General features: G+C 23.4%; 1 protein-coding gene across 1 annotated transcript; it reads right to left on the reverse strand.

Moving 5' to 3' along the window:
* Nucleotides 1–941: 941 nt before the first annotated feature.
* Nucleotides 942–6,424, reverse strand: LOC145841161 (calpain-12-like). The gene is made up of 2 exons (XM_082948532.1): nucleotides 5,779–6,424; nucleotides 942–1,027 (listed from the first exon to the last, which is right to left on the reverse strand). The coding sequence occupies exons 1-2, from the start codon at nucleotides 6,422–6,424 to the stop codon at nucleotides 942–944; spliced, it is 732 nt and encodes a 243-aa protein (XP_082804658.1).
* Nucleotides 6,425–25,734: the final 19,310 nt, after the last annotated feature.

Here is a 25,734-nt window from a genome sequence, read left to right on the forward strand (position 1 = left end):
ATTTGTAAATGTTTGAAAAAAGATTTCGTATCAGGGTTGCCAATTTTTTTGAGATATTCGTTCCAGGTTTTCTGAATTTCTTAAAGGTTTTTTTAAGTACATATTTTTAGGTCTATTTTTGCTTTAAAGCTTAGCTTAAGATAAAAAACTGTGCTGAGTTGTATAACAACATTGAAAAGATACTGTAAAGCCTTTTAAGGTCAGTTTTTAATATAAAGAACTATGATGATGACAAAAAAATTTTAACAATATGGTAGATTTTTTGTGTCAAAATAAACTTTACTATTTAATATGTAAAAATTGTTAAAAAATTCTGTTTTTCCTCGTTTTTCAGATATTTTTGTTCAAAATTCAAGGTTTTTTAGTGGTTTTTGTTTTAAGTTCCAGATTTTTTTAGCTTAAATTGTAAAACTACAGGTTTTTTTCCAATCCTGTCATATGTGTAAAAAAATTAATTATTATAAGTTAGTATGACAAGATTTATTGTGATCTATAAAATTTGTATAAAAATTTACATACTATAATTTTATTGAATATTTTTAGGGAGAAAAAAAATCACAACTGTTTAAAACATGAGTTTTTTTATTAGCTATTGAGATGTAAAAAGGATAGTAAACCTAAAAAAAATTGTTTCTTTCAACTTAGCAAAACATATGTCTACTTTTTCCACTTTTACTCTATATACTACATTAATTGTAGAACAATTTCATGTATAAAGTTAAACTGTATTGAGCAAAGTTATTAATAATCTTGCAATTTGCAATAATGATTTCTTATTTTTTCATGATAGTGCATACACCCAGCTGTAAATTTTAAAATTTTACTTCAAAAAATATAACAATATATTTTTACTCATAAAATACTTCTCAAAAAGAAAAAAAGCACATTACAAATGTTCTGTAAAATAAAAATAACTCTAAATTAACCAGGAAGAGTTAAAACTAAACATAATACTCAACTTCAGCCATTTCTTCCAGGCGTTCCTTTTTCTTGAAGCTTTTGAACTCTTGTAAAAAAGAGGCAGTGACTATGTTTGATATTTGCTTTAAAAATAAAAAGATATAAATCTAAAATGTTTGATATTTAATGCTCTTAAAGATAAAAAGGTATAAATCTAAAAGTATAAATATGTTTAAATATTCCTAATTAGGTATGAGTTTGATAATGAAAAGTATTAGATTATAAACTTACAAGAAGTATAAAAACATTTGAAAACAAGTTTTACTGTTTTTTAAGAAGGAAAAGTTGAGATACAAAATCAAGGTCTAGAAAGAAGTAAAATTATTAGGTGATTATTTCAGAATAATAAAATTGCAACTTAAAAAGCATAAGTCAAAATTTTTGATGTTTCAAGGTTTGTTTAAGGCAGATTTCAGCAAATTGATACCTGCCAAAAAATAATTAGAGGTCATTAAGGTGTTTAATTCACTTGTATTTCAAAACTTACTTTGATTTTTTAAAACAGTAAAGAGTAGCATATTTGTGAGTTTAAAAAATTTTACTAACTTTTGAAAAAAAAGATTACTCAATAAGACCTTAACAATTCAATAAGTAATTTTATAACTAAAACGTTTCTAAAAATAAACAGAAATATAACAAGATTTTTTTCCAAAGTTTAGTTTTATAAAAGTTACTGTGAAATAAAACCTAATCTCCCCTTGGTAAAATAACAAAAGATTTAAAATATACTTTGATGTGAATCAAATGCACAAAAGTTTTTAAGTTTTTTTTACAATGCCAAAAAGCATGCTTAGAACATTAGAAACTAAAAAAAAGTTAGTAAGAGTACAAGCTGAACAAAAGAGTATATAAAGGCTTAAAAAAATCATAATAATAAACTTTGACATGATATCTAAAGAAAGATGTAGTTTAAGAAAAAGTTAATTATACACTTAGTGATTTATGAAAACTTACTAATACTTTTTATTTAGGTTTTATATAAGATCTTATGTTATGGCGACAAGAAAAGGGGTTCAATATTCTTTTTTAATCAAAATTAGCATAAGCTCTTGTATGAAGACTGAAAGTATACATTAAAAAATGTTTTCCACTGAACACTTGAGTTGTAATTAAGTATAACTTTGAGATTTAGTTTAGTAATAAGTTTCTGATACAAACTTACAATGAAGACGATACAAGAAGAACTTACAATGATACAAACTTTCAATCAAATTTAATATAGATCAAATAAATATATTACAAATTAATCCTCTTCTTATTTCTAAAGAAAATAAATGCAAACTTTTAGGAAATGTTCCTTTTACTAAAAATAAAACAAATAGTAAAAATTACAAAACATTTAAAAAATAAACATTTTATAACCAACTAGTAAAAAATAATCATATGGTTTTTTTAAGTGAATTTATACAAATTTTTTAAACCCTAGAACTGGGCTTTTTATTGATAAGTCAATGTAAACTAAGAATTCATAAGAATGATTGCTTAAAAACTTTATGAGGAAAAATATTTTCAACGAAATAGCCTACTTTAGTTATTATAATTTGTGCCACGGACTTTAATAAGAAATGGAGTAACTCTCTGACTTTGTTCCCTTCAATGTTAAAAATTAATTTAAGCACAAAGTGATTGTAAAAACTTACCTATATTCAAATTGAAAACCTTAATTTTCAACTATTTGTTAAAAAACTATCTTACTCCTCTTTGGTCTCAACTATTGTAAAAAATATCCTCTTATTACCTTAATTAATTATTATTTATAAAACTTATTAAAAATAATTTAACAATACTTTGTAAAATTTAATCTGCTTTACAGTTTTGATTAACTTTCTTAAATATAAAATACTAATTAAATTAAAAGTAAATATTTTTATATACAACAGTCTTACAGTCTAATTACTTAATTAAATGCTTATGTTTGATTTTTCATTGGACAAAATTAGATGACACAAAATCTAAACACTGCTCCAACACAAATAATTTTTTGTAAAAACATTTCAAACTTTTGGGACATGTTGTTATACTTACAGTCAAGATTTTTTTATTTCTCTCAATAATGTATAAGAATTTTACAACTCTCTAAGTTTAATTTAGAAATAATACACATACTTGCTTTTACAAAGTGTAGGTCATTACTAAAAGCACTTTTACACGTACATTTCTTCTGAAAAAAAGTTTGTATTTTACAGACATGTTGATAAATGTAGAGTTATGAAGCCATTTTTTTTTTAAGTAATGTATTAAAAATATTATGACTACCTGAACTTTACCTTAAGAAAAACCTATACTTTTCCAGTTTTTTTTTAATACAAAACTCTGTAAAAAATGCTTAACAAAATAGTTAAATAATACTTGTGATAAAATAGTAAAAGAAAATTATTAAAACGATAATTTTCTTCTTATTTTATAATTTTTACTAACTTATTTAATAAAATTTACTGGTTATGCGCTCCTAGAGTAAATGTAGTCAAGTTGAAAATGCCTAAACTTAAATCATAACTTTAGTAATGATATTTCTTTAAAATTTTTTTTTTATCTTTTATAAATTTTAGGTAACATAATTTTTAGAAAGTTAACATTTTAGTATAAAGCTATCTTATCTGATTATAATTTGTTTATTGTATAAAAAATTTTATACAAATTTATAGAAATTTGTAATGTTTCTGATGATTAAGCAATTATGTTTATTAAAATGAGATTTTGTTATTAAAATAATCAAAACTATTAAAAAAACTTTTACAGAGAACTTTAGTCAGTTGAAAACAATTCTAAATTAACTTAAAAAAAAAACATTTATAAAAAGTTTAAAACATATTTTTAATTTTTAAAATCAAATTAAAAAAATGTTATTCTAAACTCATATTTAGTAAAATTTTACTGTTAAAACATGATAAATCAATATAAGCTTTAAAAAATGATCATTGAACAACTTACATGTTTTTTTTTACTTCAGCTATTCTTATTTTTAAGTTAAAATATTTTTTATAGAATTATGTATTTCAATATTTGAAGTCATGTGCATATTGAAAACAGATTTATAATTTCTTTGGTAAATCCCCTTATTCATTGATCTTAGTTTTGGCCTTGAGTCTAAGGTCGGATCCCATCTATGGTTGAAAGTATACTAAGTTAAAACATAATTACAGAAAAGAACAATTGGTATTGTTAAACAAAGTTCAGAAATGTTACCTTAAGTTACAATGTAATATATTTTATTAGTTGTTTGCTTTAATAAAAAAATGTTTTTGAATGAATCCTGTCTTAGATTTTTGTATGATATATGTATTACTAATTATTTATATAAAAATTCTTTATGATAAATCATGATAAACGGTCTGTAGATTTCATCTATAATTTAAAGGTTGTGACTGACTGATGAGTTCTAATTAAAACTAAAACAGTCTCAGTCTACCAAAGGCTTGTGGACTTATGATCAAATTGGTATAATCAAAGCTAACGTTAAATAGATTGTTAAGAAAAAGATTAATTTCTATTAAAACATTTTTTTGAACTTAATAATTTTTGCTAACTATTGTTTAGCAAGTTTTAGGTGAATCATATCTTTTCCTTGAAAGCTATCTGGTAAAATTTTTAGTACAAAGGTCAGATAAAACGTTAAGTAAACAAAAAACATTAACTTGAATTGAAATGTATAATAACGAAGACAATAACTTGGTTTTTAGTAAATTTTATTTAATATTCAATCCAATATTACTGTATCAAAGCATATACTTCAAAAAATTAGAATATAATAAAAATAAATAACTATTGCATATTGTAAAGTTAATAAAAAACTTAAATATATTTAAAGAAATTAAAAAAGAAACACTAGTTTAAGTAGTTGCAACAACATTATATGTTAAGTTTATTCTCATTAAGACACTTCAAAAAAAAAAAAGGCCAGTAAATTAACCTATTCTAAAAAATAATTTGCAGACTCAAAATGAGTAGGTTTAATTTTTATATATGTAAATACAGTTTGCAATTGAAATAATCTATCTAAATTAATAGCAAATATATCTGTTTTTATAATTGTTACTTACAAGTATTTGAGAGAAAAACATAAGCTGAACAAAATATTAATTGACAATTATTTAAAAAAAAAGTCAAACTTAAAAAAATGCATACTAGAAAATCAATACCTTTAAAAGCTAGGAAAAGTTTTTTTTTGACACAAGAACTAAAAAAAGCTTGTAATAAAGTGTTTTACTATGTAGAAAAAGTTGTTTTTGATAAAAATGTTTTTTAATAAGAATTTAGAATGCCAACTATAAATTCTTTTTATTAATTTATCGTTTTCTTTCTTGGTAGATTTTTCAACTGAGCATTGTTTAGATGCAGCAATTCGAAAAAGAAATTTTTTTCCGCCGTTTACTAAGTAATTTCTACATTTTTCACAACTGTTTAGTTTGTTAGATTTTGACAAAACCACTACTAATCTGTATTGTCCACGCTTTAAACTTGTTCTTAAAGAATTTCTATTATAAAGAAGTCTCAAGTGTTTTACAGTAACAACAGATTGTGAACTTTTAACAACACTCATTACGTCATCATTGGTAGTTATTATTATTGTTGGATTTGTTCTACCATTTATATTATGGAAAATTAAATTTATTAAAATATCTGTATCCTCCTCTTGAACAAATAAATCATAATAAACAAAATACATTTTTTTATTTCTTTCTAATATTTGCCAATTGTCAGTGAATTCTACTTTTGTTTTTATTTCTGGCATTCCAAAAATCTTGTTATTAAAATAACATATTTCAAACTCAGATTGTTTATTAATTAAGTCTTTCAGTTGAACAGATAAAATCTTACCATGTGGATTGTATAGAACAACAGACTTATTTTCATCGTCGTTTACTTTAATTATACTGTAGTAATGACCACTTAGTATATTGTTCTTCTTTATTTGACTTCTAAAAGCAACTACCATTGGAGATTTGTTTTTAAAACAGTAATTTATTAGTTTATTTAGTTCAAAGCTCTTATCACTCGAATAAAATTCTTCAAAGAAATTGTTTGTCAAACTTGACATAACTTGGGTTGCATGAATACTTTCTGCTGATTCGTAACTTCCAGTAAAATGTAACTGAATAAGAGCTTTTTCTAGTAATGGGCCTACTAAGTTATCATTTGTACTTTTGCAGTACAGAATTTTATTATTTTTTGTCACTAACTTCTTGTCAACCTCTACAGTATGTAGTTTTCCTAGTTTGTAAAGATTAAACATTACCTTTGATGAACTGTTAATGTCAAAGTTCTGACCTGTTGGTACAACTTTGTCGTATAGATCTTTGTTAATTGCCAGTATTGACATTGATGATATCATACCACAGTTTCCTAAGTTACCTTGTTCGAAATTGTACACAGTGATACTGTCATCAAAATTTTTGCTTATATCATTTTTACTTGAAGTTTCCATGGTACTTTTTAGTACTTTTGATGGTGAAACGTTGTTCATTGTACTATTAAATTGTTATATAACTAATACTTTCTTTTAGATTTCTTAAATATAATCTGTAAACAGTGTTTTTTTCATAATAATTAGACTTAAGTAAATTTTTAAATATTTGTTATAATGAAACAACTACTAAATAATCTTAAATAGTTTTAGAATATGTAAATAATGGTTACACTTTTATACATAAATTAGTAAAAATTTGATTGTTAATAAAAGTAAACTTCGCATATCTTTTTTAGTTTGTTATTTTGTTAATTTGATTATTCTTTCTGTTGATTTTTCCTTTTGTTTTAAAACTTCGGTAATAGCACGTTTTTGACTAAGAGATTTTTCGTGCACCTAGGCCAATGGACTATTTTTTTTGAAGTTTTTTTTGTTATATAAATAATCTGTTATTATAATTATTAAATACTTATTAATTTTATAAAATATATCAAGTAAAAATATACCTGCTAAAAAGCATAAATACTCTATTCATCTCAACATAACAAAAATAATAAAACATTTACACAAAAAATTATTTAAAAATAATGTTATTTTACTAAATCTTACTTTTCTTAATTATTTACATACCTTTTTTGTTTAGGTTCCTAACTAATTGTAATACTTAACCGTAAAAAGTACTTTACAATACTCTATAAACACTTTTCGAAGAATTTATTATGTTTAAGAACACAAAAAAAATTCTACAGCTATTCAGATCTAATAAACTTACCCTATATACTGACTTATTTTTCATAAATTTCTTTAAAATAATGCAATTAGCCTAAAATAAAACAGCAGTCTTTCTGTGGCTGAAAAGTGCACAAGAAAAAAAAAAAAACATTAACTAAAAAATTTGAAAATGCTCAAATCCCTATATAATTCTTTTACTCTATTCGTTAAAGTTTAAAAATAATTCATCAAAAGTTATGAAAAGATAAAAACTTACAATTTCAGGTAGTTCATAACTGTTTTATAAAATAATCTTGTCTAAAATTTTAAATTGGGTTGATTTTCTAAAGTATTATAATTAAGTATTAGATATTAGAACATTTATTTGCTATATAAATAATAGTTTGTATAAAGTTGTAATGCAACCAGAATAAAAATATATCATATATTGTAGACCTGAGATTTTAAAAATTTCTTAAACAAACTATATTATAGTTCAAGGTTTAGTTGTTAGTAAAAAAAATATTGTAGTTACTCCATGTAAATAATATAAATATATTTGTTTGTTTAATAAACATTAAGGCACTGATGAGTTTTTAAAAAAAATTTAGTTTGCTAAAAGTTGTTTGAGTTTAAATAAATTTTTTTAAGGTTTCTTTATCTCTTATAAACACTTAACCATTAACTTCTACAAACAAAAATAAAATAAAATATATGCTATTCAACCATTATCAGTACTAACATTAACTTTATTAAAAATAACTTAAATCTTTAAAACTCAAAAACCTGTATATCATTTCTTTGAAACTATTTTTCCACTTGATATGTTTTATATCAATCCTATGAAATCAACACCTATAAACATAACTCCTATCTTTTTTAGTCAAAATCTTGCTTGAGTTACAGTTGGATTCAGTTTATGATAAATTGAAATAATTAGTATTAACTTAAGAGTTACAAAGGTTTAAATTTTTAAGAGTTTTTTTTATTTCTAAAGACCTAGAAATCTAGTGTTTATAGATAATACTTAAATTTAAAAGATATTAAATTTGCATATAAGTTTCTAAAATAACTTGAAAAAGTTTTAACTTAAATAAGCTACTCTGAGTTTTATAATATTCAAGCATCCTGAGATAGTTTAAAATTGCTAAACTTGAAAACTGACCAGGTTATAAGCTTCTGTAGAAAGGTTTTGAATAATTGTTAACTAAAAAATTTCAAAAATTGCAAAAAATAAACAGGTTAATAAATATTGTTATTTGAATAAAAACAATTATTTTGCTTCTTAAAAATTCGACTATATAACTAATATGGTTTTGTTTTAAGTAAAAGCCCTTACATGAGAATTAAAGAATATATGTTAAGTTAAGTTCTAAAAATATCAAATTCTCTTATGAAAATTTGCTTTAGTAAAAAAAAAATATATAAATTGATAGAGACTGTTTAATTTTTCATTTTAGAATATATATGAGAGTTTAAGACATTATAACTAAGAGCTGTTATATTTGAAAATAATTCTTTAGCTTAAAGCTAGATGCAAATTTTAACTTGATTATAGAATTTAAGATATAGGTATAGAGGATACTTTAATAAAGATAATAATAGAAATTCATAGGTAATAACTCAAGAGTTACTTTTTTTTTGAATAAAGTATTTTTTAATTTTAGCACATTTGATATAAATAATAATCAGATATAAAGAACAAAAAAAACTTACTCTAAAGTTATTTATTAATATAAAACAGTTTTAATTTGAACTAAATATCGTAAATTTTATTATAACATTAAAGTATCCTGAGATTGTCTGATATAACTAAAGTTAAAAACTGAACAGAATCTGCCTGAATTTTACTAAAATGATAACAAGGTTGCCAATAATTAAATAAAAAACTGCAGTCTGATGAGTAACATAAACTGATTTTAGGCAATAAATTATTATTTTAAAATATAAAAATAGTTTTAATAAGAAAAATCAAACTATTAATCAAGCCTGACTACTTTAAACATTCATGAACCAACTACAGTAGAATTTAAAACACATGAATACTTACTTGATTTTTCAAATCAAATTAAACTTAAAAAAAAATTGTTTGAACTAGCCTAGTTATTTGAAATAATGAAAATAAAAAACTGCCTGACTTATTATAAGTTGTTATGATTTTGTCCTTACTAGCTCAAGTTAATTAGCATTGTGGGTGCTGTTGTATGACTACCCTCTTTATTAATCTTTCTTTTTAACTTTACTTTAAGTCTTGTAAGAAGCTTTGTCTGATATGTAATGATTGTTGTAAAAGAAATATGTACTACAGCAACAGTAAATTATACCAAATAATTACTTAAAGAGCCAAATATTTTTTGAGTGCTATTAATGCTATTCATTATGTAATTACTAAGAAAATAAACTAATTCATCATTTAATCCTCACTTGTAATAATTTGAAATAAATATTTTATTCATACCAAAAATGCAAAGTTTTTGCTCTGAAAGTAAAAATTAGTTTTAGAAATATTAGGTATAAAAATTTAATAAAGTTCTACAGTTAAGTTTAAAAATTAAAAACTTAAAAATTCATTTTATGCCTTACAAGCGTTTCTCATAGTACAACAAACATAGAAATAGTATAAATTATTGTAGTTAATGACTGAACTATAAAAGATCTTTTTGAAAAACTTACTACTAAAGAGAAATCCAAGTTAATATAATAGTCATTCTTAACACACATGAAAATACTAGCTGTAATTATACATTATATTATACCTGAATATTAAACCTTTTTTAACAATACTTAACAAATGAATTGAAATTAAAAACAGTTTCTCATAATATTACAGGTTACTTTCTAAACAATAAAATTATTTTTTTTGTGAAACTAGTCAAAAATGTTATTTTTACATGAACTTTATATAAATTTTAGCTGACTTAGCCAATGTGTAGCATGAAATTTTGCTTACTAACCTTAGCTACACATAACGCCTTAACCTGGTTTAAAGTGAGTATTGTATATGTTAACTTGGCTTAAACGATAGGATTTCTACAAAATTAGCATTTAATTAGATATGTTGGTTATTAGTTGAGAATAATGCTTCTTAATTCCATTTAAACAAAGCGTTTTATAGATATTTTTTTTACAAATGACAGAGAGACTTGATGAGCACTTTGCAGTATGTTTTATATATACAGTTTGGTTAAAGGCCTCAAAGATTTTTAGAGATATTACCCTTATATACTTCGTGGGAGTATTACTTGATAAGTTTTTATTTTAAAACTATTCATTGAATTACTATTGAAAAACATTAATACTGATCTAACTTGATAAACTAACTTAAGTTGACAAAGGTGGCCTAAATGTTGCTTAATTACTTTAAAATATACAACCTTTATTTCAAATTAGTTAGTAAATGTTTGATATCTTTAGTAAAAAAAAATAAAACAGATTAATAATTAACCGTTTTATTAGTTTATATATGTATTTTGTTATTTAAACAATCATTTTTCGTGAGTAAAATGAACAAGTTATATAATTTCTACTGTCTAGTATGTTATTTACTAATTTTAATTTCTTTCAAAGTTTGACTTTGAGAAAAACCAGGGTTGCCCAAAGGGAGTGAAATTTAATTAAATGCAAGAAGTTTTTAGCCATACATCTATTTAAAATTTTTAATTAAAATCTTAGGGAATTTTCCACTATAAATGTTAAATTAAATAAAACAAAAAATTTAAAGTAGTTTTTAACAATGTTTGATTAAAAAATTTACACAAATTGTACAAAACTTTTTAAAACATTGTAAGGTATGGATGTAGATACACTTGAACTACTATTTATACTCATAGTAATTAAACGTACCATTAAATTTAAAAAAATGTTTCATATAAATATTTTATTCTTTTTGAGACTACTTTATATAAGTTAAAAAGGAGGGTTTGAACAATATATATTTTATACAAATGAATAACAAAACAATATATATTTTTTTTTATTAAAAATATTATTAATTTAATTACACTTTTATAAATAACTTTAAATAAATAAAACTTAATAATAAACTAAGTTTAAGTAAAAAACAGTTTCAAAATTTAAACTATTGGGGAAATATAAAATAGCTAAATCTCACTCAAAAATACTTGAAACAACCAAAGTACTTTTAAAATAAAATCTCCTTATACTTAAGTAAAAAACATACAACAATAAAAAAAATTTACTTCTAAGTTTAATTCTAATTTATATTCAAGTTTGATATCAATAACAACATTGTGTTTACTAATAACACAAGTCCTATATCTTTGTAATATTTTGGTGCAATTACATACTTCATTGGTTTAAATTTTATTGTAAAATTTAACATTTAATGTTTTGATAATTAACAATGTTCTCCCTAGCAAATTTGCTATGTCCTTACGTTGTTTTGCTGCATTTAACAAAAAACAAAACAAAAAAGAAATATTTATAGGTTGTTTAATTATTGAGATTTAAAGTAGGGCTTAAGCTTAAATTTATAAGTTTAAAAGCAAAATATTTTAGTTGCAATTAGTATCCTGTTGTTAACTTCTTGTTTTTTTATTTAACATCTTTGATAGAATAAATATGTTAAAATTAAACTTACTGAAAATATTTGTTATATAAAGTTACTAAGTGTTAATTTTTTAATTAAATGCTTTATATTTTAAAATAAAACTGACATAAAAATTTCCATATCATAAATTGAAAATGTATTAACAGTTTCTTTAGTTTTTTAAACTGCAATCATATATTTGCATTATAAATTTCTTACCTTCCTTTTCATTTATTGGATCGTTTTAAATTTTTATAAAATGTACAAAGATTCAACTGAAAAAAATATTGGTTTTATAAAATTTTCTATCAATAATAAAATAGTTTAGTTTCACCATTAAACATTCATAACTAAGTTACACAAAAACTAAATAAGAAATAACTTTAAAACTAGCTCTGTATAAAGAAACAAATATATATATATATATATATACAATTTAAGTAAACAATTAAAAATAGACTGTGCACTGGTTTTTAAATTTAAAAATGTAGATTTTTTTGAATAAACCTAATAAAATTTCATTACTATATAAGTAGCCTATAATTTATTTTGAATATATCAGGGTTGCCAAATGTTTTTGTCAATTTCCATCCAGAATTTCAAAATTTCCTCCTGATTTTTAAAATTACACGTTTTAGAGTCTATTTTTATTAAAATAATAAGTTTAAGCTAAAAACAGTTTTAAATAGTATAACGACATAGAAAAGATATCTTATTGATACTTAAAATGTGTTTTTTAATAAAAAAATTTTTGATGATGACAAAAATTATATCTATATGATAGATCTTTGAGTCAAATTAAAAATTTACTACTAAACACATATAAAAACTTTTAAAAACTCCAGGTTTTTTCAGGTTATTTTTCAACCCTGTACAGATACTCAACACCAAAAAAAAACATACAAAAATGATTGTTCAAGTAGGACAGTTGTTCAGTACATTTATATAGAAAAATTTTGCAGTTTTATAAAGGATATTTTATTAATTTGTACCAGATGAAGGCATTGGAAATTAAGCAATTTTGTAAACTTCTACAGGGTTGCCACTCGTTTTTTCAAAATTTTTCCAGGTTTTTCAAATTTCTTCCAGGTTTTTAAAAGTACACATTTTTGGATCTATTTTTAGTTTAAAGTTAAATTTAAAGTAAGAAACTTTGAATGATTAAAAAGGTACTGTAAAGCTACTTAAAACGTGTTTTTTAATAAAAAATTTTTGGTGATCACAAAAATTTTTTATCTATATGATACATTTTTTGTGTCAAACTGAAATTTTACTACTGAACATGACAACATTCTTAAAAATTCCAGGTTTTTGGTTCAAAATTCCGGGTTTTTTAAGGTTTTTTCAAAACTTTTCAAATTCCAGGTTTTTCTACGATTCTAGGTAAAGTGGGAACCCTGATACATACTACATTCTTTTTAAAGCAAAGTTGTAAAGTACGTGTAATTAAACTTTGTTAAGGGCATAGGTAGGTCAGCATTTTTTTTTACTGTAAATAACATTGGTTTTTTATATAGAAGCATAGAGTACAAACTACAAGCATGTTTTTATAAAATATAAATAGCTATTTAACTTTCAGATATAGTGATTTTTGTAAATTTTCAGATACAAAATATGGACAACAAACTTTTCGGTTCAATTTTCTCTGAAATTCAAAAATCACTAAAAATCTATGTTCTCCTTAATTTTTTGAGCTAGAGACCTCAAACTTTCAGAAAATATTCCTTTTATAGTTTAAAAGATTTTGAATGTTATGATTTAAAAAATTTTAAAACCTTAAAAATTAGAAAAAGAACAGGTAGTTTAAATTTTTTTTTAAGTTAAAAAATCCCTGCATTCATTCTTTTTTAAATTAAAAATAAAATTTTCTATAAAAAATACAATTTTGGCAAAAACTTGAAGATTGGTTAAAAAGATGAAGATGAAGATAGATTTTTAATGAAATAGTCTTTTATTTGCGTTTTTGGTTTGTGCTTTCCATAAGACACCTATTGAGGTCACCAACTTTGATGGGTTATATCTAAAAAAAAACTTTGAAATTTTTTAAGCGGTTAAAAATGTCTAACAGCTCAGATAAACTTTATAAAAAAATTCAACTTGAAAAATCAAAAGAGGACTACGCTCTGTGCCCTTAATATGAAATAAAACTAAATTTAAAGTTAACAGCAATAAGGATGCATAAGATACATTTTTTAAACTGATAATAATTATTAAACGTTTGTATTAAGTTAAATATAATGACATATTTAAGCCATAAACAGTCGAGAAGTAATAAGTTTCTCAAACTGAGAAATAACTGCATCATAAAAACTTTCTCCTATCTAGTTTTAGAAGAACAATTTTAAAATTTCAGTTTAATCTCTATTATTTTCAATTCATTTTAACATGTTGCAAAAAAATATGTGAACATAAATAATTATTAATAAACGAATTTGAATTTACGAACATGTTAAATCACCTTTTTTAACAATTTATTAGCCTTATTACAGTTTTAATTTTTGTTAATGTGGTTTTTTATTCTGGCTAAAATTACAGATAGATTTAGACACGTTGTAAGAATTATGAGTTTTCAAAAATTTATTCATTTTTGTATAAAAAACTAAGACTACTTTCAAATTTAAACTACAAAGGGATTAAACTGGAGTTTTGTGTAAATTTATCATATTTATATTCTCTACATTCTTCAAAAATAACAAGATTGATGCCTAAATACATAAACTTTAAATAACTCATGCTTATCATCAAAACTTTAAATACAAAGTTTATAACTTAAAACAAAACGACTAAAAATTATAACAACAATTGACAATTTATGTTAAAGAAACCAAAAACTACAAACTTTAATTTTGATTCAGTATTTCTAAATAAAGATAAAGTTTAGTAAATTAAACTCTTTATTACTTAAATTTAATGGTTTAATAACATACATGACAAAACTTTATCTTACTTCAAAACTAGAAAATGTCAAACTACTGAATGATCAGTTTGGTATGGTTGTGTAAATAAAAGAATATCAAAAATTATAAATTCTTAATCTAGAATTCTACCAAAAACTAATTGGATTTTTATTTTGTTTACATATTTTGCAGGGTTGCCAATCTCTGAGTCAAAAAACTGTTTAAACAACCAAAAGTTGTCCTGAAAACTTGGAAACTTTTAGAATAATCTTACGTTTTTTTAAATATTTTAAATAGTTTTTTTTTTACCTATTAATAATTCTGAAAATCAAATACTTAAACAAAATTTGTTACAAATAATAAAACTTTAAAACCAAGTCAACTAAATCTAGTCCAAACTTTAAAAAAACTTGTCCTGAGAATATAAAAAAAACAAAAACTATTTTAAGATTATCGTAAACAACAAAGCTGTCCTGTGTTTAAAAATAAAATTCAAATAGCAATCCTGGTCTAGTGTTATTTTTTAAAAGAACATTAACATATTGATAAAACTTGTAAAATTTTATATATGGCTATCGAATTGTGAATTTACATTAACTAATTATAAGTTTAATTTAGTAAAACTGATTATAAGATTGACTGTTATTGATTTTTTACTAGATTATTTAGGAGATCTCAAATTCAAAACTTGACCACATCCTATGGCAGGGTTTCTTAAAGAAGGAAAATGCCCATTTTTTAGGTTTAAAATCATTCATGAAGCAATGATTATTAAAGAACCAGTTTATCATGAGAGATTAATGGGATCTAAACAAATCCAACTTTTCAAACACCCATTAAGTACAAATTGTTAAAGAATCTTAAAGCTCAATTCCCAAATCAAGTGTTTACTAAAAACTACACCGACAAACCAACTCTGTGGTTAGTTAAGTACTTAAAAGAATCATAAATAGCAAAAATATTAATGTTTGTGTTACAAAATAAAAAAATGATGATTAAAAGTCCATTAAAAAAGTTTTGTAAAAATACAAATCAGCCATGTTGGTCTAAGTCTTTTAAAAGCTAGACTATAAGGAAACAACTTATGCATTTTATTTTATAGCCAAGACTTTTTTCCTAGTTTTTTCTTCAATCGAGATCATAGATGAAAGAAAAAATATGACAGGGGTGCTAAATGTTATTGACAAATTTTCTTCAGGTTTTTAAAATTTCCTCTAGGTTTTTAAAAGTATACATTTTTGGGTCTATTTTTAGTTTAAAGTTAAGTTTAAGGTAAGAAACTGTATTAAATAGTATGAGTACATTGAAAAGATACTGTAAAGCTACTTTGAATGCATTTTTTAATAAATTGATACTAATGATGAAAACTTTTTTTCATTCATATGATAGATTTTTTGTGTCAAATTGAGATTTTACTACCAAACATATTGAATTTTTAAAAATTTCAGGTTATTTTTTTGGTTTCTTAAGTTTCAACTTTCTTAGTCAAAACATTCAAGTTTCAGGTTTTTCAGCTTGTTCTAGAGTTTTCATAGATTTGTTGATAACGCTGATACAAATATATTAAATATTTCAAAGAAGTTAAAATAATTGTAGCTTACAACATTTCTATAATGACATTTTAACTTTTAATTTGAAATTTTACAGTTATCATATCTAATTATTCAAAGTTAATAAAATTATGTCCTTTTTGTATTAGTGTTGAGTTGACCACTAGGTTTAATTCTTGCAATTCTCAATGTTTGACTTAACTTAATTCAAAAAAACAATATAATATGATACTGTAATGTTAACTCAAATAAAGTTTTGTAATTTACCAACTTTAAAAAAATTTACTTAGATTCTGTGGTTTTAAATGTACTTATTTTAAAGTTTTTTTATACAGTACGAAACTCCAGGTTTTTCTTGGATAGTTTTGATTAAATTATAAATTTTAATTTTTTTTTATGATTTCAAGTTGCCAACCCTGGTTTTTAAGGTTTTTTTCATCATGGATTTTCTAGCAAGAAGTAAAAGTTATTCTTAAACTACATATTTCAGTGAAAAGTACTCTACAAAATCAAAACTTTTCAGTTTATCTGCTTTTTGGTTGGTAAGTTTTGCAATAGTTAAAAAGCTTAAATTTGGTGCATTTGGAAAAAATCATAACAATCAGTCTTAAATACTTTTTATACTTTATTGATTAAAGTTCTTGAAGAATAACTAAACTGTTCGTCGAAAATATTTCAAATGTTTTCTTTTTAAATCTAATATTACAAGCAATAACAACTCATTTGCTCTTTTTTCAATTATATAAGTATCTTAATTAATACTAAATTACTAAAAGTATCACAAATAAGAGTCTTTGTAGTTTTATAAACAAACAAGTTTTTTTTTAACTCCTGTATGTACAACATAAAAAGTTTTTTAAATAAAGTATGAGTCATAAAAACAAACGTACTAAAAAAATTTATACGTGTTTGTGTATGATAAAAATGTTTTAAAAACAATTAGAGCAGTTTTCTTATTGTTAGCTTTTTATAAAAAGAACTTGAAAGGTTAAAGATAAACATATAACAAAATTAAAATAATAAAAAAAGTTCTAAAAGTTTTAAAAAGTTTTAGTACTTTTATTTAGACTGTTTCTTCCTAACTGTAGTTTTTAGACTAAAAAAATTAGTAGTTTTTAAATATACAAATTAGTAGTTTTGTTTAAATATGTTAACTTATTTATCTTTTTATGCTTCAGTACGTTTTTATACACAAAAAATATTTTTATTCTAAGCTCTGTTTTATAATGTGCATTTGCTTTAGCAATAATCTTGCAAAAAAAATTTAAACAATTACAAAACATTTTATAAGTATTTCACTCACATAAAAATAATACTAAAGAATATATGTGAGAATTAAATATACAACTATTTTTTACTGAAAATTAAAAATGCAAACAAGTTTATGAACTAAATTAGCTATAAATAAAAAGGTTAAAAACTTTTTTCACGATTTGCATTTCAACAACTTGCTTAATATTTAAATACATATTAATTTTATTCGAAAGTGAATGTACTGATGTTTTATGTGTAAATTATTAATTAAAAGACAAAATAGTAAGTAATTAAGTGAAAATTTTATTTTAGAATCTTTATTTATAATCACGATTAAACCTAATTTAAGCAAGCAACAATACGTTTATAAATCTATATTTTATAAATTGTTATGAGTTTTGTATGTTGGTAATTATATTATATTCATCATTTGTTTTGTTTCTATATTTATACTTTTGCTTATCTTAGTTAAATTTATAATTGAATTATTTATGTTTATGTTATTATAAACTGTTAATCTTTCTCTAACTAGTTTTGCTTAATTATGCTATTTGGTTTTAATTAAATATTTTTTCATTAAACCTCTACTTATTTAATTACCAAAATTTAGTTTTAAAGTTAGTTGCTTACAAAAGTGTTAGCTGAAACCGATTTTACCTTTTTCTTAAATAAAAATGTTTTTGTTTGAGTCATGTCATGTTTAAAATTTTTATTTGTTATATAAAGTACAAAAAAGTTATATAAGTAATAGTTATAAAGTATCTAAATTTTTCTGAGCCGTATTTCAAAAAAGGTCAATGTTGATCATTTTTATTAGTTATTTTACTAAACAAAGGAGCGGAATAAAAACGCAGTATTTAATTCAAATAAGTTCTAAGCAAAACTAAAATAACAATACAATCTTAGAACGTAGAATAAAAAGAAAAAGTTTTTTTTGTCTGTATATCTAATACCTTTTATTTTGTGGACAATTTTTTTTCGAACTTAAATTTTAATTATGATTCTCTAAAGTCTAAAGCATTATGTTATTTTTCGTCTTATAGTAAATGATTTATCAATTTTCATTATCTTAAAGACTAAAGCAATGAAAAAATGTTTGAACAAAGAAGTTTATCAAAAAAGATACTTAATTTATGTTATTTTATACTTATAGTTGAGCGTATAAGTCTGTCTAACATACAAGGTTGTTTTGATACGTAGATAAGACAGTTTTTATTTTTGTAATTAATAATTTTTGGTATTTATTAAAAAAGTTATTTTTTTTTGTAGATAAGTGGACTACAAATAAAATGATCTGTTTTTAGTTCTTTTTAAGTGATTAAAAAATAGATATTGATATGGTTGACGTATGCATTTTTTATTTTATACAAACATACATAACTTTTTTAATTTTAGCCGTTCCAATTTTTTATTAAGAGTTTGAACTGTCGGAATTTGAATTGTCCGAATTTGAATAGTCATGTACCATTTGTTCGGTGTTTTGACTTAGAAAACTTCACATAATGGTTAATTTTTTATATATTTCTTATTTTAAAGTCACCTTCTGCACAGCTTGTTGGTATTTTTTTTTACTAGTTAGTTTTTTTCACTTACTTTTATAATGGCATTATATTTAATATTATTAATAACAACTTTCTTTTTAACAAGATAGCGAACTTTTAATGGTCAACTACCCGTTTAATGTTCCGCCTGTTTATTTTCTGTTGACCTCTGATAGCTGGTATCACTTTCTTTAGAAATTACACCGTATAAATTTCATCAATGATAATAAAATAGTTTTAGTAGTTCATCAGGGTACATCGGAATGACTAGAGTTTGCAATTTTTTTAAAAGCTTAACAAAAAGTTACACATTAATTTCTTCAAATAAATAGAGCAATGAATAAATTTACTCTATTAACGAGAAAAATTACTAACTAGTTATTGCAAAACTTAAAAATACTTCTCTCAAATCATTGTACATACAAATAACAATATGGCTTTCATAATAATAGTAATAAATTCAAATTTTTTCGGGCATAACTAATTTAAATTGAAAATACGATGAAAACTAGTTGAAATTAAAAAGAAAATTGATTATAAACCTTTAATATAAATGAATGTTATTAAGATACCTTAATAAGTTTTACTATCACAAAAACTAATGAAACAAACATTATTTTTTATCAAAGTTTTTTAGTAAGTTTTGTTAAATACAGGTAGTTAACATAGACATCATGTTAAATAAGAATGTATAATAATAAAACAACAGTTGATTTTTTCATTCTGAATAAATTTCACATTTGTGGATCTAAACAACGGTTTTCAAATGTCTTTTTTTAGAATCGCCCAATCGTAGGTAACCAAAAATTTTTTGCTTCCATTTATTCAGTGTGTAAAGTCTGTATGTTTTTACACTTAATTTACTGGTACTCATCATTCAACATTATTAAGTTATTATTTTATAACTACTAAATGCTATTATAGTCTACTCTATACAAATCATACAAACACTGTCAGTAATGTATTTATTATAAAAAGAACCACAAAAACACTTTAGAAAATTTCTATTTCAAAATAAAACTTATTAATTAACGAAATTTTAGTGCAGTAAACTGTGAAACAACTAAAGAACTGTTAATCTAAAAAATCTAATTTAATTGACTTAAAATAATTAAATATAGCTTAAATAAAAACTTTCAGAGATCAATAAATTATTAAACACCTAATTTCAACTCAAATTTTTGAAGCCATTAAACATACAGTTTTAAATATTAATTTTCTATTTAAACAAAACCTACAATAAGCGCACAATCAAAAAAAGTTCTAGATTAGAATTATTTCTTTCTCTCAGCACACATAACTTATAGTACAAGTTTTTGTATTTGTTATTTTTATATTGAATTTCGTCAGCATTTTTCACACCTCACCAACCATTGTTCTGTTTAGCTCATTAGGTTGTGGTTAGAAGTTTTAAGAGTTCACTTCCATATATGGTCAATATAATCTGGCTCTACACATTCAAAGTTCAAAACAATAAATAGTGCAATTAAACGCAGCACTTCATTACAAGTGTGGCTATTTTTTACTCGTCAATCTCCTATTTACATTCTATCGACTAATTAAGGACCCAAAATAGCTTAAAGTCATCCTTAAAGAAAACATATCGCTAACTTTTGGAAAATATAATCTAACTTTATATAAAAAATAAAGTAAATTTATACTACGCATAAAATAAAACATTTAAAAGATTTAAACCAATAACCAAACAAAAAAAAACGAGTAAAACTTATGCAATTTAAAATAAAAAAATTAAAAGTACTATAATAAATTCGAAATTTGTAAAAAAATTTTTCATTAAAATATTTTATTTTAAAAGTATTTGCAGACTAATTTCTCAATTGCTTTTTAGATACAAATAGCTTTAATGCGAAACTTAAACGATTTATTATAAACATCATTTAAGTTTTTTACCAACTAAAATCTATAACATGACAATAAAAGAAAAACAAAAAAATTATATTGTGCATTAGTTTATAAAAGTCGGAAAATTTGAAATGCTCATAATGTAGAAAGACTAACCAAATTGAGACTAAAAAAAGTCTTTTTTAATGCTAAAGTAGCCTTAAGAAGTTATCATTAAGCATTTTACTATAAATCGAAACAACTTACATTCTTAGGTGTTGCCTGCCATCCAAATAGTGCTTTTTCAATTTTATCAGTTTCTCTTTTCAAAGATTTTGCAATTATGTATCGTTTTGAAGCAGCAAAACGAAAAGAGAATTCATTTCACTATTTTCTAAATATTTTCTACAATCTTCATTACTTTCTAATATGTTAAATGTTGACATTGCAACTACTATGTTGTATTTTCCTCGTCTTAGATTTGCTCTTAAAGATCTTCTATTTTCCTTTATTATTGTATTATTTTCTGAAAGAAGGGTAAGTGAGTCTTCTATCACTGTCATTTTGTCATTTTTAGTAATAATAAACAGCATTGGTTTTACTACCTTATCATGCTTAATATTTAAATTCAGTGGAACTTCCGTTTTATCTTCCTCAACTGATAACTTGTAGTCAACAGTATGTATTTTTTCACCGCTTTTTAATACTTGCCATTTATCAGTAAAAGTTCTGTAAGTTTTTATTTCTGGTATTCCAAAAATATTGTTTTCAAAATAACAGATTTCAAAAATAATATTAACTTTAGAAAAATCTTTCATTTTGATAAATACTTTCGAACCATGATGGTTGTAAAGTGTAAACTCCTTTGAATCGGTTTCAGTTTTTAATAAACTATAGTAATGATTAATGTATATATCTTTCTCAGGTAATGGATTATAAAAAGATACAACCATTGGAGACCTAGTTTCAAAACCATGATAGATAATTTCATTAAACTCTAACATTTTGTCGTTTGACACAATTGAAATTTCTTCAAAAAAGTTGTTTGACAGGCTTGACAAAACAAAATATGCAGGTACACTTTCTGCTGATTTATAATTTCCATCGAAATGTAGATTAACTAAAGCTTTTTCTAGTAATGGTCCTACTAGATTATTGTTAAAACCTTTGCAACATTTTAGTTTACTTCCTTCAGTAAGTAATCAAATTTCTTGTCAACCTCTACAGTATAAAGTTTGCCTAGTTTGTAAAGATTAAACATTAACTTTGATGAATTGTAAATGTCAAAGTTCTGATCCTTTGGAACAACTTTGTTGTAAAGGTCGTTGTTAATTGCCAGTGTTGACATTGAAGATATCATACCACAATTTCCTAACCCACTTTGTAAAAAATTGTATACAGATACATTGTCATTAATATTTAATATTTTCAAATCTAAGCTCCGCTCTTTCAGCCAAGCATACGCATTATTTTGTTTATTTAATGATAAAAATTTATCCATTATGCTACTCTACTATCTTTTAAATGTTGAAATTATTTCTATTGCAAAAATTATTGTGACTTTTTTAAACTACGTCATACTACTACAAAAAATTACTTAATGCGAATATGATAAGTGTTACGTATTTAAAGCTTAACATACTGAAAAAATATTTTGTAAAAAAAAAATATATATTCACTTAAATAATTTATTTTAGCTCATATTCTGCATAAAAATACTTGTTTTTCGTAGACTATTATAACAATAGAATATAGAGTTAGATAAATATAGAGATAGATGTATAAATAATACATGTATAAATAAAATATGTATTAAAAGAATAAAGATATAGATGTATAAATAATACATGTATACATAATAGATGTATAAATAATACCTTTTAGGCAACAAAACACTTCTTCCAACGATGATTAATTGTAGAATTAAAAAACTACATTAAAAACTACATTAGATTTTATTTATTGAGTATTTAGAAATGAAAAAAAAAACAATAGTTTGAAGCATATTCAAAGTAGAAATATTTAATATAATATCTGAGTTGATACTGATTTTTATTCACAATTTACTTAAAATAGTAATGAGTTGTTTTTTAAGTCACCCTTCTTGTTTGGTTTGTTTCGGAATTATTCCACGTACACTTTATTAAATCATTATTTATTACTATTAAAACGTGTTTTATAGAACATTTTCTGCACCAAATGATTTGGTCTACTTTGCTATTAACTTCTTTAGCATTTTTTGTACAGCAAAATCAAAATAATATAATCTGTGTTTTTACATATTCAGAAGCCTTTAATTTGAAATGGACAAAAGCATTTGTAAAGGATACGTTCGATTAAAGACCCAAACAAAACTTGTAAATAGTAGTTTTGATAAAGTGTTCGTGAGCGATTCAAAAAAAAAATAAACAAGAAGGTTGTCTCAAAAAACTATATTTTACTACTTTAATGAAAATTTTAATCAAAATTACCACAACCTAGGTATCTTATTAATTTTTTGTACTATAAATATGATTTAAGCTAATATACTTTTATTCTTCAACAGTATTTTTTATAGTTAATAACAACTCATTACCTAGTACGTAGTATTTCTACTTTGTTAATTTTATTATCTAAATAAAGAAACATCTTAACAAACAATTAACCTTAAATAACCTAAAAATTTTGTCAAGACTAAATTTGCCTATATATTATTAATTTGCTTAAGTATATTAGGGTGGTTTGTTTTAACAACGCCAAAAACTAGCCAGACTTGTCCTGATTTTTATTAAAATGATAACACGTTAATAACACTTGCAGCATAACACTTTCAGCATAACAATACTGACTTTCAACAAACTGATTTGAGCTAATAAAACCTTAATACATAATAACTAAATATAATTTTAAGTTTAAGCTCGAATATTAAAAAAAATGTCTGTAAACAACATTTTAAAAAATAAACACAAAGTAGTAAATAATAAAAAATGTCTAAGCTTTAGAATGAAAATCATGACATGACAAAATATAAACTAAAACCTAGATAATTAGATGTCTAAAAATTAAATCAGTCACACTTTAAAATCTTATTTAAACTTTGTTTGAAATCTTAAGTAACTAAACAAGGTTTAAATAAGCATAAATCTACAAAAGATTTACTTATGTTTTTCTTACTATTTCAAGTTAGTTAGTAATGGCAACCCTACTTACTAACCATTAACTTACTAGCTTGAGTATAACCAGTTTACCCTAGTGTACCATTGTATATGTAACCTGTGCTTTAAGAACTATTTAAGCAAATTAGTACTTATTGAATAGGAGTAGGGAGTACTTGGGTGATGTTTGCTTGACTTTTAACTCATTTTGATTGAGATGTGTTTGAGCATTATTAAAAAGAATTTTGTACTAAAAAAATTTACAAAAAAAAAATTCTCGCCAAATAAAAAATTTTGACCCCAAAAATCAAATATTTTCAAGATTTTTGACTTAGTAATAAAGTTACTTATACATGTCCCTATACTTATATTTTTTTATCTTAAATTAAACTTTACAATTATAGGCAAACATTTAAAGACATTTTAACTGTTTGTGTTACATTATGACGTCATAATCACACAAAATATGCAAATTTTGACTGTAAGGGTACATTTTAATAAAAAGAGCTTATTTATTCTGCTGTTGTGCTTTTACATTATTGTAATGAACTGATGCTTGCATCAGTCATTGTTAAACTCAAGAGAATATACAGAGCTTGCTGCAGTTATGAGAAATGAAGTTTAAATTCAATGATGCAACTTTTTATCAATGCAGTTAAACTGGCAGGTGCAACAACTTAACTTATAAATATTTGAATTTTGAGTTTTCGATAAAAAGTTAAAGTTAAATTGTATATTAACTGCTTTAATTTATTTAATTTAATTTAAAAGTTTAATAGTTATTAAATATTTTATAGTTTTATTACTCAATAGATAGAAATTTATTTAATTTTTAACTTATTGTTTAAGTAGTTTGGAAAATATTAAATATCTACAAGATCTTTAAGTGTTTTATAATTTACTCACAAAAAATTGGTTATATACTTCTTAGTTGCTTTTTTACTAAAGATTTATAAAGTTCACTATACTCTTAAACATTAAAAAAAATACAGTTTCGTCAATTGTTTACAGATTAATAATAGTAGTAATTTTAGCATAATTCTCGGAGATCGTCTACCAACAACTTATGATGTTGCTATTAACATTTTTAACATTTGTTGTACGCCAAAATCACAAAAGACGAAAAATTGTGTTCATGCGTATGCAACAGCCCTCATTTTACAGCGGACCAAAGCATTTGGTGAAGAATATGCTCTAAAAATAAGACAAGAAAAACAAAAGTTGTTAACAGTAGTAAATGATTACTTTAGTAAAGTGTATAAGGATCAGCCCCGAAAGAAACAAACACGAAGGTGTCAAAAAGAGTTTGAGGCAGCTCAGCAAAGAATGGAGACAATTTACTATATTTATAGGTAGACATAAGAGCGTATCTCTAGTTGTTGACAATTTGTTAGATATAGGCAGATCAACTAATTTCCCGATGTGGCCGTACAAGCGAAGATGTTGATTGAAATATGTAATTGAAAAGCAAATTTAGTTGGAATTAGCACAAGTAGCTATGAAGCGAGACATGTGTGAGGTGTCATACATTTGGGAAACTGATGTTGAACCTTCAGTTTCCAGTTCAAACGATGGCAGAAGTACTATCACTAGCACTAATCGTTCTTGATTAGTGAGTTTAACTAAAAACAATTCACATTTTGCTGTCCAGTGTTGTCTTTCAAATCGTCCTTCAGTTCGGACAGTTAGAAATTTTACTAATACTATTAAAAAACACATTGATCAAGCAGATCTCTTTGATTACATTCTAAACAGAGAGAACAATTTTAAAAGTAAGGTTTAAACAAAAAAGGAGAACTTAAATTACTTTGGGAATATTAAGGTACAAAATTTTATATACAAAAACAAGTTTAAGTATAACAAAAAATTAAACGTTTTTTTTAGTTTAA

This window comes from Thalia democratica, chromosome 7, assembly GCF_965202585.1.
Source record: "Thalia democratica chromosome 7, ktThaDemo2.hap1.1, whole genome shotgun sequence".
Classification (NCBI taxonomy): Eukaryota; Metazoa; Chordata; class Thaliacea; order Salpida; family Salpidae; genus Thalia; species Thalia democratica.